A 14,287-nucleotide genomic window follows, 5' to 3' on the forward strand; every position below is an offset into this window, starting at 1 on the left:
AACAGTTAAACATCCCCCCCACACAAAAAAAAGGAGTCGAAAGGAGCACATCTTTCGCAAACTCCCACCAACAATGGAATCTGAGAGTTTCACAAGCGGGTGAGTCTGGAAATGAAATGAGACGTCTAAAATGGTTAACGGAACACAAAGGCACAAAAGGAAATACTTTGTGTGTATTTTTAACAGCCTGTAGGATTGCCAATCCTCAGTTGGGGGGCAGGGGATCCCTTGGTTTGGAGGCCCTCCTCCTGCTTCAGGATCATCAAAAAGTGTGTTTGTGAGGGGGTGGAATGTCCACCTGGCAGTCCATTATTCCCTATGGAGACTGGGGCTCCCTATAGAGATCCGTGAGTATCTGGGGCTCTGGAGGGGCTGTAGTTTTAGGCAGAGGCACCATATTTTCAGCATAGCATCTGGTACCTCTTCTCAAAACACCCCCCAGGTTACAAAAAGATTGGGCCAGGGGGTCCAATTCTATGAGTCCCAAAAGAAGGTGCCCCTATCCTTCAGTATTTCCAAAGCGCGGTCCCTTTAAAAGTGATGGCCAGAACTCCTTTTGAAGTTCAACCATGCTTGTCACAACCTTGCTCCCGGCTCCACCCACAAAGTCTCCTGGCTCCACCCCCAATCTCCGCAGATATTTCGTGAGACGGACCTGGCAACCCTAAACCTGGGAAAATTGAAAGGGGCGTGCCGCCCTCCAGATAGGTCTGGAGATTTCCTGAAATTCTCTGGAGAAACTGGCTGCTTTGTTGGAGGGTAGATTCTATGGCATTGTACCTTGCTGGGGATCCCTCTCCCCAAAAAAGCCTGTCCCCCCTGCTTCCTCACCCCAAAACTCCAGGTGACCCTGGATCTGGCAGCACTAATTGAAGAGATGATTCCTTTGGAATAATCTGCTGCAATCTGGCCCAAGACTAGGCAGACCACAGTTCAAATCCCTTCCTTTCTGCCTGTTTGTCTCTCTGCCGGTCTGCCTAGTATAGTTTAATCGCAGCTGCATATTGTCACTGGGGTTCCCCTGTTAAAACTCAGCAGAGCCTGCCTGGTGTAATGCTCTGGGCTTATTTTTGTAGGAAAAGCCCAGCAAGAACTAATTTGTATATTAGGCCACACCCCCTGACAGCACCATTGTTTCACACAAGGCTTTTTTGTAGGGAAAGCTCAGCAGGAACCTATTTGCATATTAAGCCACACCCCTGGCACCAAGCCAGCTGGAACTGCGTTCCTGGGCGTTCCTGCTCAAAAACCGTCCTGGTAATGCTTAAGAGTGATCAGACTTGGGTCGAGGAAAGAGGAGTTGAAGCATGCCTGGTGATCTCAAACCAGTCATTTTTGTCAGCCTAACCCACTTTACAGGGTCATTGTGTGCAGTGTTCCCTCTGAACTGAGCTAATGTGAGCAAGCTCACAGTTTTTTAGCCTCCAGTTCACATATATTTGTCTTAGCTCAGGGAAAACGGCCCCAAAGCAAACTAATTTATGCAGGAGCTCACAACTTGAATGCCAGTAGCTCACAAAGTAGAATTTCTGCTCACAAGACTCTGCAGCTTACGGGGAGCATTGCTTGTGTGAAGCTAAAATGGAGGAGATGAGAATCATCTTAGCCATAGATTGGGGGAAAGACGGAGCAGAAGTAGCTAAATAAATGCATTCCAGACATATCATTGGGCTCTATAAAGCAGTTCTCGGAAGCTGGTGTTCCAGTCTGGATTGGGGCCACAGCATTAGAAAAGAGGGGATCAACTCTGCTCTTCTTCCCTCTGCTGTTTCCCCAGACTGAAATGCCTTCATTCCTGGGGTTGCCAGCTTGAGGTTGGGAAATTCCTGGAGATTTGGGAGGTGGAGCCTGGGCAGGGAGAGATTCAGGAGAAGAGTGACCTTATGGGGTATCATGCCATAAACTCCACCCTGTAAAGCAGTCATGTGCTCCAGGGAAACTGACCTCTGCTGTCTGGAGATCAGTTGGAATTAGGGTTGCCAGGCTCTACCTTGTCTCCGGCTGGGAGCTTTGGGGAGCGTTCCAGGAGGGGAAGGAGACATCCCCAAGGTGATGACATCATGCATAAGTGCATCATGCAGCCCCTTGGGAGGCACTGGCAGTGACTGCTTGCAAAAACCATATTGCTTTAAATTATTTTTTGCAAATGCATCTGAACTCCAAGCAGCAGATTCGCCACTTGGAGTTTGGGCATGTGACCAGTGGCCTCCCCTCTCCTTCCCTTCCTGCAAGATTTAAAGGGCCCTCCAGCTGCAAGGCCCTTTAAATCTAATGAGAGGGAGAGGGGTGAGCAGGAGCCTGTGGAATCATGGCTCGCCCACTCCCACCTGGGGACTGGCAAGCCTAGTTGTAGTCCTGAGAGATTGCCAGACCCTGCTTAGAGGTTAGGAACTGACTCCTTCCCAAGTTGCTTTAAGCCCCCATAAAGAAAGAAGCCAAGTGCACTTGACTGAGTTCTTCCCCTTTTAGGATTGAAAGCGGCCCAGAGAGTTATTTCCTATTGGGGAAATAACCTTGAAAAGATAACCCAAGCCTTGGCCAACATCTTTGATACAGATCGGGGCTTCCTTTTGGGTGCATTTTTAGAGTGGGGGAAAAAAAACCCTCTGGAGTTCCAGTCCAGGATTGTGCAAGATTCAGCCATGAACGCTTGCGGCCGAGGCCACATTAGGTGCCAAAACTCTGTTGCCCTGTTAATTCCAGCTTCACTTTCTAGCTGCTTCTGCTCAGGCATTTAACCTTCCTGTTGGTTTGAGAATGCGGAAATGCCTTTGATGGCAAACTGTGGAATGAAGCATTGGCTGTTTGTTTAGATTGCTAATGCCAAACAAGAGCTGGCAGGTGAGCAGAACGATGATGTTACCAAGCTCTCTCTCCGTATTTCCTTCAGTCCATTCTGGTACTTGTAGAGGGATCACTTAAGAGCAACCAGCATCTTACAGTGGAGGAAGCCAGTCCTTGGTATGTTGGGCAGTGCAGTGCCAATCCCTACTTGGCCATGAAGTGCAAATCCCTGGTGCAAATACCTACTTACAGCTGGGAATTCCTGACTCCTGAGACAGGTGAACAGGGACCTCAGTGGGGTACAATGCAATAGACTCCACCCTCTCAAGCATCCATTTTCTCCAGAGAAAGTGAACGCTGTAGTCTGGAGATGAGCTGTAATTCCTGACTGGAAGCTGGGTTCAGGTAGCTGGCTCAAGGTTGACTCAGCTTTCCATCCTTCTGAGGTTGGTAAAATGAGTACCCAGCTTGCTGGGGGGAAAGTGTAGATGACTGGGGAAGGCAATGGCAAAGCACCCTGTAAAAAGTCTGCCATGAAAACGTCATGATGCAATGTCACCCCAGAGTCGGAAACTGAGAAGCTTGTAGTCAGCAAGTAGAAATCCTTGCACCTGTATAAACCCTGTGCTGCATTCAAGCGTTGGTTCTGTAGTTTTTTGTTTGCATTGCATGTGTTTCTTGTGGGATATTTAAAATACAATTTATATCCATACTATATACAAAGACATTTTTCACTGAAGAATTCCTGCATTCCAATGTGTTGACATTTCTGACATATTATTGTACTCTTCATTCCAGTATGTTGACACACAATTTTTTTTTGGGGGGGGGGTGGGTGGGATCATTTTTGAGCAGGAGAAAACAGAAAATGGTGCAGATTTTTTTAACAAAATTCCTGCTGTTTTGATCTGTACAAGTGGAAAGCAAAATGGAAACCAGAATTTTGGGCTGAAATAGCAGCAAGGCCACACAATTCCAAATCAGCTCAAGTTGTCATGAGGAGAAAACAGAGAAGGACTGGGGATTCTGCCTTATACTTTTTAGATGAAAGCTGAGGTTAAAAATGTTGTAGGTCTGGGGTTTACCCGGGGCTTTTTTGTAGCAGGAACTCCTTTGCTTATTAGGCCACACACCGCTGATGTAGCCAATCCTCCAAGAGCTTACGGGATCTCCTTACAGGGTCCACCGTAAGCTCTTGAAGGATTGGCTACATCAGCGATGTGTGGCCTAATATGCAAAGGAGCTCCTGTTGCAAAAAAAAAAAAAGCCTTGGGTGTACCCTACCTTTTGATCCTGTGGGCACCTTTGGAATTCTGACATGGTGTGACAGGTATGGCCACAAAATGGCTTCCATAGGAGGAGGAGCCTAGGGTTGCCAAGTCCGACACAAGAAATATTTGGGGGTGGAGCCAGGATCAAGGGTGTGGCAAGCACAATTGAACTCTGAAGGGAGTTCTGGCCATCACATTTAAAGGGACCACACTCCTTTTAAATGCCTTCGCTCTATATAGAATAATGAAGGATATGGGCACCTTCTTTGGGGGCTTACAGAATTGGACCCCCTGGTCCAATCTTTTTGAAACTTGGGGGGTGGGTGGGTTGAGGAGAGGCAACAGATGCTGTGCTGAAAATTTGGTGCCTCAACCTCAAAAAAACAGCCTCCCCCAGAGTCCCCGATACCCACAGATCAATTTTTCATTAAACCCTATGGGAATCTATCTTTATAGGGAATAATGGAGTGCCCTGCAGATATTTCCAACACCACCCCCCTGCTTTCTGATGACTCTGAAGCAGGAGGAAGGCCTCTAAACTGGGGGATCCCCTGACCACCACCACCCCGCCCCGGGGGGAGCCAGACACAAAATGACCACTGTAGCTTACCTTCCCCCACACAGTGAAGATCCTTGTTCTTTAGCGGCACCTGCTGCCAAAGCAATTATTGTAAAACAAATCTGCACAGACAATCAAATCTCTAGTGGCCACTCAGAAGCCCTGCTGGACAAAAGCCCCGCCTGGCCCCGCCTACTTCTAAAAACATTTGGAGGGTGCTTGGAAAGGTGTCAGCATGTTGGGGATCCCTGCTGTTGAGAGGCCACAAGACGGTGATCCCCTGCAGAACCAAATTAAACCCTATGGAGGCCCCTAGGCAGTTGAAATCTCGGGGGACTCTTGCAAATGATCTCAGAGTCCGAGCACCCGCCCTGCTGCCCATGGGCCCTGCTGCAGCCTGCAGGCACCTGCATAAAAGCCCCTTTTACTAAGCTGTGGGGGAGAGGCAGAGAGAGGCAAACTTGGCGACGACACAACCAGCAGCTGCACGAGGCAAGTCGGGCAAAGAGTAGCTCAGTTGCTGGCTGTGCGTGGAGGCTGGGAGGGCTGCCTCCACGCAAGTGGGGGAAAACGGGGGGGGGGGGGAGGGAAGCTGCTCAGGGCTCCTAAAGGCATGGGGGCCCATAGGCCAGTGACTACTTGGCCTAATTGTTAACTCAGCCCTGATCCCTTGCCCCAAAGAACAACCAGAGCAAACTCAGTCAATGAACAGCTGCGGAGAAAAGACTAGAGCTGCCAAGTCTGTGTTAGAAAATATCTGGAGACTTTGGGAGTGGAGCTGGGAGAAGGCAGGGTTTGGGGAGGGGCGGAGGCTGGCAACCCTATGAAAAGATACCAAAGGAACAGGAAAAACCTCACCTGTTTGGAAATCGGCTTGAAATTTCCAAAGTTGGCAGTCCTGAGGCCTATCTTGCATACATCAGTGGGCACCCAGCCAGATTTTGCCCCACCCATTGCTGGTCTGAACATAACATTGCTTCAAAGAATTGACTCAAAGAGGCTGCGTGGCGAGGAAAAGAAGAAGAGAAACACACTGGCAAAGCTCTTGGATGGGGCTGCCAAAGAACCCTGATTTACCTGGGCTTCCTTGTGTTCGGGGCTTTCTGCCATTTCTGACTTCAGCTCATCGCTTCTGGGATGGGGAGGAAGTGACACAATTGGCTTTCTTTCTTTTTTCAGAAGCGCAGAATAAGGAGATGCAATCGCTGAAGGTTGGATCTACCTCCGTACGGTAACAGGCGTTTTGAAGCAAAACTTGGAATCGCTATGGCCCCTGGCAAAAATCAAACTGCGACGGACAAAAAAGACGAACTGTCTTTCTCAGTATCATACTGCTGGAGTCAAGGAGAGGAACACTCAGCTCACAGGAGGGAAGGTAAAGTGAATAACTTGCTCTGCCGGTTATCAGGTGGGAAAAAATAATAAACCAAAAGGTGAAACTGAGCTGAGAGAGACCCATTTTCCTCATCACAGCAAATCGTTGGAGCTGGCACAGGAGATTTAGAAAATGACACCTGGAGTAGAGTATGGATGTTTTTACCCTGACAGTTTGTGGCTCTCTATCACCACATTGGAAACTCACCTTTTACGTTACCTAACGTTCTCACAACTGTTTTGCATTGTTGGTGCCCGAAGAATCTACATTTGTTTCGGTGAGATGAATTCTGGCGCTGCTGCAGCAATGTTTTTCTCAAAACTAGTTTTGATCCAGTCATTTCTCTAGAGGCGTTTCAAACTTGTATTGTAGAAGTTTTCACGCGTTTTAAAAGACTCCTCCAAAAGCCACATGGCGCAGTAATTTGCATGAGAACTGGCAGCACTTGAAATTTTTACGTATCATTGCTTGCCTCATCTTGTAATTGAAATTTGTATTGTTTTTGCAGTGTTGACACGGTTTCCGAGAAATCGTATTCATTTAACTAAGCACTGGTATTCCATCTGCCTTATAATCAGAGACCTCCCCCCCCACCCCACAAACTGAAACGCTTTCAGCAGGAAATATAGAAGTTTGGCTATGCAAAATGAGCACAGCAACTCCACCGATGTAAAAGGAAAATAATTAAAGTGGAATGGTGGCAGGTGATTTGAAGACTCTAAAACTCTGGATCAAACTCAATGTAAAAACACCCAACATGGAGACAGAAAATGTTGTTTCTCTTCCCAGTGGCACTCAGTGTAAGGGCAGGACATTCATGATAGGAGAGGCAGAACTTCTTTAAGCAACACCAGGTGATGGAGTTGGCTGCTGCAGAGGTGGTTACTGTAGAGATTGGGTTAGATGGCCTTTAAAAGCAAATCCAGAGAGAAGAGGTCTATCAATAGTTATGAGCTATTGTAGTGGAACCTCCCTGTTTAGTGACCGTGTCCCTCTGAATATGAGTGGGGAGCACAAAAGCAAGGAAAGGGACATTGTCTTCTGTTTTGCGGCTTCCTGCGGGGAATCTTGTTGACCACAATCAGAAGCTATGGAATGCTGGACTGGATGGAACCTAGACAAGATCTTATGGTCTTCTGCAGGGCTTTTTTTTTTGCCAAAAAAGCCCAGCAGGAACTCATTTGCATATTAGGCCACATCCCTGGACATCACAATTGTTTCTCACAGGGCTTTTTGGGTAGAAAAAGCCCAGCTGGAACTTATTAACACATTAGGCCACACCCCCTGATGCCAAGTCAGCCAGAACTGCATTTCTGTGCATTCCTGCTTTTTTAAAAAAAAGCCCTGTTCTTCTGACATTGTGCTTATTTTATATTTGTTTTACATTTCATTATATTTCTTTTGAGCCAAGTAGCAGATTTCAATAGGGAATTTTCATTCTTTTTTTTAAGGGAGAGATGTTAATGGGAGCCACGTGGCCAGGCCGAATGTGATACTTTGGTGTGAAGGACCAAGAAGAAGTGTTCTCCCAAATGTATTATTTAGGCAATTGACATCCTGCCTTTCCTTTTTTCTGAAAGAGTACCCAAGGTGGCTTATAATTGTGAATAATAGAAGCAATATCGTCAGATCACACTGATAAAGTTGCAGTATAAAATAAATAGCCATAGTAGTTGGCACCAAAAACAAGCCAAACACAACCTAGCAAAACCAAAACTCTGTACAAAAAGCCCTTCGAGGAAGGAGGGAGCCAATGTATAGATTGCTTTTCTTGCTGAATCAGGGGTGGGCAAAACTGAACATAATATGGTAGTTCCAGCATGGCAGATGCCTATCAAGGCTTAAATGCTGCCCTTTACAACCCCAAATTACTACCATTCTCTTGGAGCACATGGATCCATCTTACTTTGGTCCAGGGGCCATTTCATAGAGCTCTGCATAACTCATTTGCATTTGCCAACACACCCCTGACATCACCAGAAGGTGTACTAAATTATATCAGCTCAGCATCTATCTTAAAATGCTTCTTGAATGATAACTGTCATCATAAAACTTTTCTCCCATCATAATTCTTAAATTACTTTCTCCTATGTGTCCACAGTGGCATGAGGAAGATTTCCATCTGTCTGCTTTATATGTTTTGGTTATTTTCTCTTTTTTGTGGGGTGGGGGTGGGGTGGGGATATTAGACTGTCAAATCTTAGAGTTCAGCAAAATTCTCACAGGGGGTTTGAACAATGGAGCCCTGAAGCAAGTATTCTTTGGGGGGTGGGTAAGAAAGACCACAATAAAATGTAGAGGTTCTGGAGCTCTGCTCCTATGAGTTCCTGCCCAAAATGAGGCCAGCTTTGGCCAGTGATTACTGTCTGAGAAGGAACTGATTTTTTTTTTTTTTTAAAAATCTCAGATAATTTGTGGTGAAAAATGTGGGCCTTTCTACGCTTTTCCTGAGGTAAATTGTAAAAGCCAGGGGAGATCAACTTCTCCCCACCAACACCACCCCTGACAGTCCCTTCAGAACAAATTTCACCTTCCAAAAATGTGGAGGAGAGCTGTCCGTAACTGACCTAGATTCTTCTGAGTATGCAAGGCCAGCTTTTCCTGACAGGATTATTGGGATTTGTAGTTTTCTATTCCCCCCAGTTCACAGTGGTGGCTACTGTGAGCCAGGCCTGAGCTCAAAGTCAGAGTTCTAAAACTGTGGGAGTTAATAGTTTGGGAAGTATCTTTCAGTGGGCTAGATTTGGTTCAAGAAGCTTAACAGCGTGAGAGGTGTGGTGACTGGACATGGATCACTGGAATCCCTTGTCCCCTTTTGGGCCATGAAGCTCAGTGGTTGTCCATGCGCTGGTCACTTTTGCCTAACCTACATCACAAAGTTATCAAAAGGGGGAAACAACAACAAATGGATACCACTCCGAACTCCTTGGAAGTAAGATGGGGTAGAAATGTATGAAGTGAGGACATGAGGGGAGGAATACCCAGTATAATAACAAGCCCTGTCAGGGACCAGTGAGCCAACTGAACTAATCAGCATGATAGCAATCAGGTTTTTTTTCTTCCCTCACGGGAGGATTAAATCCTCCACCTACATTGGGCTATGAGACATTGACTACTCCTCTTATCTTGATGCTGAGTCTTCTCTACTGATGCTTTCCAGAACTTCTCAACGGCCAAGTCCTCATGGTCCTGTCTGCTCGCAAGGCCTGCTCGCCTGCCCGTTTTGATACGAATCTTTGTGCAGCGAGACTGAAGAGCTTGGGAATCCAGGTGAGGTTCCACGCCTTGGTGAATACCTGTGGAGCAGATGCTTGGCTGTTTTCCTAATGCTGTCTGATGCAATGCCATGTGCTTATCTAGCCTCTATGCCTGGAGAAATCGGGATCAACCAGATTGGAGTGCAGGAGTAGTCATTTTGCGTGGGCTGACTACTTTTAGAGTTGCAGCCGCTTCCCTCTTGCTGGCTGTCATCCAGCACAGAATGATTTCTGCAAATTTATGTGCGCCAGAGCTGGATTGTGGTAATTGAATCTAGCGCAGAATGATCCAGTGTGGAGCCATCTCTTTTGCATGCAGCTCATACTTACCCATGAGATCCAGGAGTCAGATCCACTTAAGCTAACTTAATCCACTGCTAAAGATAATGTATTGCTTACTGCTGTTGTTGTGATGTTATCAGATAGCTTTTAGTTTGAATTGGCTAATTGAGTGGCATTATTTCATTAGACTGGATCTTACCATCTCATCAACTCAATCTTACTTTGGTCTCCTCCTTGCTGCTGTCTACCTCCCATCCCTTTGGGTGGGCTTGTTCTCCCTCCAAAGGGAAAGATTGTAAGATTCTACCCATTGTTGTTTTTTTCACCTTGGGAATAAAGGGAGTTTTAGTCTCTTCCCCTGTCCCTGACCAACTCACTAGACAGAAAATAAAGTATAAATGCCTTTCTCCATGTTGCATCATGATCACTGAGTTTGGCAATACGAGATGACTGTGGGTGTTTTCGCACTCACGTTTTACTGGCGCCACGACCCTCCTCACGCCGGCGAATCTGCATGGATTTCGCACCAGAAGCGCCGGCGCACCCAGAAGCGCCGGCTACTTCCGTCGCTAAGCCAGCGCAAACGTTTTCCTGCATCTTTGCGATTTCCGTTTGCGCTGGCTTAGCGACGGAAGTAGCCGGCGCTTCTGGGTGCGCCGGCGCTTCTGGTGCGAAATCCATGCAGATTCGCCAGCGTGAGGAGGGTCGTGGCGCCAGTAAAACGTGAGTGCGAAAACGGCCTGTAGTATGAAACTCAACAGCCACAATCCTACACAGAATTAGTGTTTCTTATTCTTCGTTGTCATCTTAGTATCTATATATTTAATTTTGAAATTGGGGTGTAGTTCAAAAGATCCACACAATGGGGCTAGGGCTGACAATGGAGATTTTTGTACAAATATAAAGGAAATTTTAGGTTTGCAGGAAAAAAATCTGAAATTAATACACGTGTGCATTCTCTCTCTCTCTCTCTCTCTCACGCACACACACACACACAAACATGAGATTAACTCCCCCATCATAGAAAAAGTGGTTTGGATTCAGCCAGTGTTTTTTTTTTTTTTTGCTTAATGTCAACCAATTCCATTTCGTACTATAGTCCCCGCCCCATAAAGCTTTTGACCATGAAGGTCCCATAATCCCCAGCATGGTTTTTCTGGAGGTCAAATGGGACCCCATCTTTCCTTTTTCACCAGGCAAAAAACTGGCTGGATCCAACCAAATGTCTTTTGGTTAGTGAGAATACTACAGAGATCTCTGTGGCCATTTGGGAGGTTGCTAAGAAATGACTTCCATGTTTTGGTTAGTGTCCGGAGAGAGACTGGAAAGGATTTTTTAAAGGAGGAAAAAAAGGAAGGAAGCAAGTAAAGGGGAGAGGAGGGAGGTAAAGCTGAAAGGGGAAGCAGAAAAAAGATAGGTGGGTGGAATAGAAGAAAAGGGGAGAGGCTGCAGGGGGAAAGGAGTGAAAGCTGAAGATGGGGGTATAGGTAAAGGTAATTATGTAAAAATGTAGATGAATCAGAAATGCAAATCTAGCAGAGAAAGAGAGATAAGGACGCAGGAACAGGAGAGAGACTGGGGAAAGGGAGCTGCCAGGATGGGGGAAAGAGGAAAAATAGATATAGTGGAGAAGGGGATATGAGGGAAAAGAAATCCCCCACAAGCCAGCACAGGTCTCCCACTTGTATTGACTGTTTCTCTGAGTACAAGAAGACAGGTCCTTGCTCTGAGGAGCTTACAGTTTGGCCTCCTGGAGACAAGAAAGAGAAGGGAGGCAGGGAGGTGGAGGCAAATAGAAGAGGGATATTCATTCATTCCATGGCATGCACTTCGGCTTAGATCAGTGCTTAAGGAAAGAGGCTTCATTAAAAAAGAAGGCGTGCCTGGGGAGGATACCTAGCTCAGTACTTCAGACCCTGGCACCTTCAGTTAAAGGATCTGAATTAGCTAAGCTGGGGAAGATGCTTCTCTTCCTGAGATTTGGAAAAGTCTCTGCTGACCAAAAGAAATGGAGCTAGGTGGAACGGAGGTCACTCTGAATCCATACAAGGCTTCTTCATGTGTGTTCAACTAGCTTTTTTTAAAAAATAGAATGCTTATACCCAGGTCTCAGATTCAGCAGGAGCTCACAGGAGCGCAGCTACTGAATCTTTCTGACGGTTTCCCCTGTTTGGTGTAGTGGTTAGGTGTGTGGATTTTATCCGGGAGAACTGGGTCAGCCATAGCTCTCATAGGAGTTGTTCTTGAAAGGGCAGCTTCTGGGAGAGCTCTCTCAGCCCCAATTATCTCACAGGGTGTCTGTTGTGGGGGGAAAGGAGATTGTGACCGCTCTATGAAATTCATAGTATAGGACGGGATATAAATCCAATATCATCATCATCATCGTCTTCTTCTTCCCCACCTACCTTGTCCATTGAATAGTAGGTACAGCTGCATAACAATCCCTGGATTCGAAGAGCCAGCCAGCCACTAGGGGCTCTGCCACACACCCCAGCAGCTCTCATTAACCCCTGGAGAAGTCCACACCACCCACCCCAGCAAGTGGGTGGCTTGCTGGCCTTTTGACTTGGTGGGGGAGCAGCCAAGGAGAGCCCCAGGTGAGCGAGGCCTGCTTGGGCTGGATGGATCTCTAACCATCTCAAGCAGGCCTCACTCGCCTGGGGCTCTCCTTTGTTGCATCGGGTTGCTTTTGGCTGGGGGCGGCAGCATATGCGAATGAGCTATGCTAATGAGCTCGACCACTTATTTTTCTACAAAATGACCCTTGCTTATATCTCACCTTTCTATTTAAAACACTTAAGACAATTGAAAATACTGACCTGGGTAGCCCAGGCAAGCCTGATCTCGTTGGATCTCGGAAGCTAAGCAGGGTTGACCTTGGCAAGTACTTGGATGGGAGACCTCCAAGGAATACCCAAGCCAGGATGCAGAGGCAGTAGCCAAAACAAAAGGACTGCAGTGTGGAGAATACAAAACAAAAATACACAGCTCTAGGCCTAACAAGAAGCAATATAGTAATAGCCAATGTTCCCTCTAAGCTGTCGTGAGCAAAAATTCTGCTTTGTGAGCTACTGGCATTAAAGTTGTGAGCTATTGCATTAATTAGTTTGCTCTAGGGCCATTTTTTCCTGAGCTAAGACAAAAATGTGTGAGCTGGAGGCTAAAAATCTGTGAGCTAGCTCACGCTAACTCAGAGGGAGCACTGGTAATAGCCAGTATATATATATATATATATATATATATTTTTTTTACAAATACACAATATACAAATGCCAGATATAAAGTATGGACTATGGTGGGTCAATCCTCAGGTCCAAGGATGCATAGGTTGCTAGTCTTGCTATCACTTTGAAGTGGAACCTAGCCAGATTCCAAAGAGCTTACAAACTTAGTAACAAGAACTTGTGTTTACATGGAAATCACTGCCAACATTCATCAGGAGCCGAAGCCTGCGATAATTATACAGGGAAAGACGGGGGAACCTACTGACTATCCCCGGGCCGAAAGAGGTAAAACTGCAGAGTACCCGGCCCCGCAGCTATGGAACCAACTTCCAGAAGATATGCGGGCCCTGCGGGATTTTGGACAGTTCCGCAGGGCCTGCAAGACCTCCCTTTTTCGGATGGCCTTCAGCGACTAAACAGAGAAACTGCTAAATCAGGGGTCCTCAAACTACGGCCCGCGGGCCAGATGCGGCCCGCTGAGGACGTTTATGCGGCCCGCCGGGTTATGGCAAAATTAGACCGGAAGTGACGTTCGACCTAAACTCGCGTTAGCAACGCACGCTTCCGGCACTGGGCTGAGGCGGCGGAGACAGAGTGTGAGGTGATACCGAGGTGAGGTGAGTTCCCAGGCCGGGGTGTGTGGTGTGGGGAAGGGAGAGAGATGCAGAAGACGGAGAACTGACGGCCCGCGGCCTTGTACAGTAACAGCAGTCCGGCCCTTCAACAGTCTGAGGGACAGTGAACTGGCCCCCTATTTAAAAAGTTTGAGGACCCCTGTGCTAAATAAATGTACCATCCACCAGCATACTAATTTTATTAATGTTTGAATTTTAGAATTTTAATCAATTGTTAAATACTTTCGTTTAAATATCACTGTATAATTTAATCTATCAATTCATGTTGTTAGCCGCCCTGAGCCTGCTTCGGTGGGGAGGGCAGGATATAAATAACATCATGATGATGATGATGATGATGATGATGATGATGATGATGATGATGATGATGACGACGATGATGATGGGAATCTTTGTAAGCTCTTTGGAGTCCTACTTGGTCTCACTTCAAAGTGATAGCAAGACTATACATTCTTTGGATTCATTCTACTCATCCTTGGGCCTGAGAATGCAGAGGCAGGCAAGCAAGCCACCTCTCTGAAACATCCAAGCCCCACAAGGGGTTGCCAGAAGTCAGCCATGACTTTAAGGCACACACATACAGAGAGAGACAGACAGAGACAGAGAGATAGAGATAGAGGGACAGAGACAGACAGACACAAACAAATTCTCACACACAAAAATTGAAAATAAGGCAAAATACTTAGGCTGAGGCTGTCAATTAACAGTATCTGAAAACATTTTAAAAGCACCTGGAAGGCTTGAATCTTAAAAAAGGCCTTACAAAATGGGGAAAAAAGTTGTTTATTTTATTTTTATTTTATTTCAACTAACTCTGAAGGCCAGAAGCAAGGAAATCAGCCAAAGTGGTGGAGCAAGCTCCACAGAAAAAGAGCAGTCATTGGCCCTTGTGCGGCTTTT

The 14,287-nt window shown here is 46.5% G+C and overlaps 1 protein-coding gene across 2 annotated transcripts in view; it reads left to right on the forward strand.

Annotated features, from left to right (window-relative positions):
- The first annotated feature begins 67 nt into the window (after positions 1-67).
- Positions 68-14,287, forward strand: part of LOC132580148 (transmembrane protein 268-like) — a 29,976-nt gene continuing 15,756 nt past the window's right edge. Inside the window, exons 1-3 of one of the 2 annotated variants that reach the window (XM_060250820.1) lie at positions 68-99; positions 5,794-5,989; positions 9,150-9,259. In XM_060250820.1, the coding sequence (XP_060106803.1) occupies positions 5,881-5,989; positions 9,150-9,259 (219 nt within the window). In that variant the 5' untranslated portion in view covers positions 68-99; positions 5,794-5,880. Of the gene's footprint in view, positions 100-5,793; positions 5,990-9,149; positions 9,260-14,287 lie in introns of those variants that run through there. The other variant, XM_060250821.1, reaches the window with a different exon arrangement.

The sequence above is a fragment of the Heteronotia binoei genome, chromosome 12, assembly GCF_032191835.1.
Source record: "Heteronotia binoei isolate CCM8104 ecotype False Entrance Well chromosome 12, APGP_CSIRO_Hbin_v1, whole genome shotgun sequence".
Taxonomy (NCBI): Eukaryota; Metazoa; Chordata; class Lepidosauria; order Squamata; family Gekkonidae; genus Heteronotia; species Heteronotia binoei.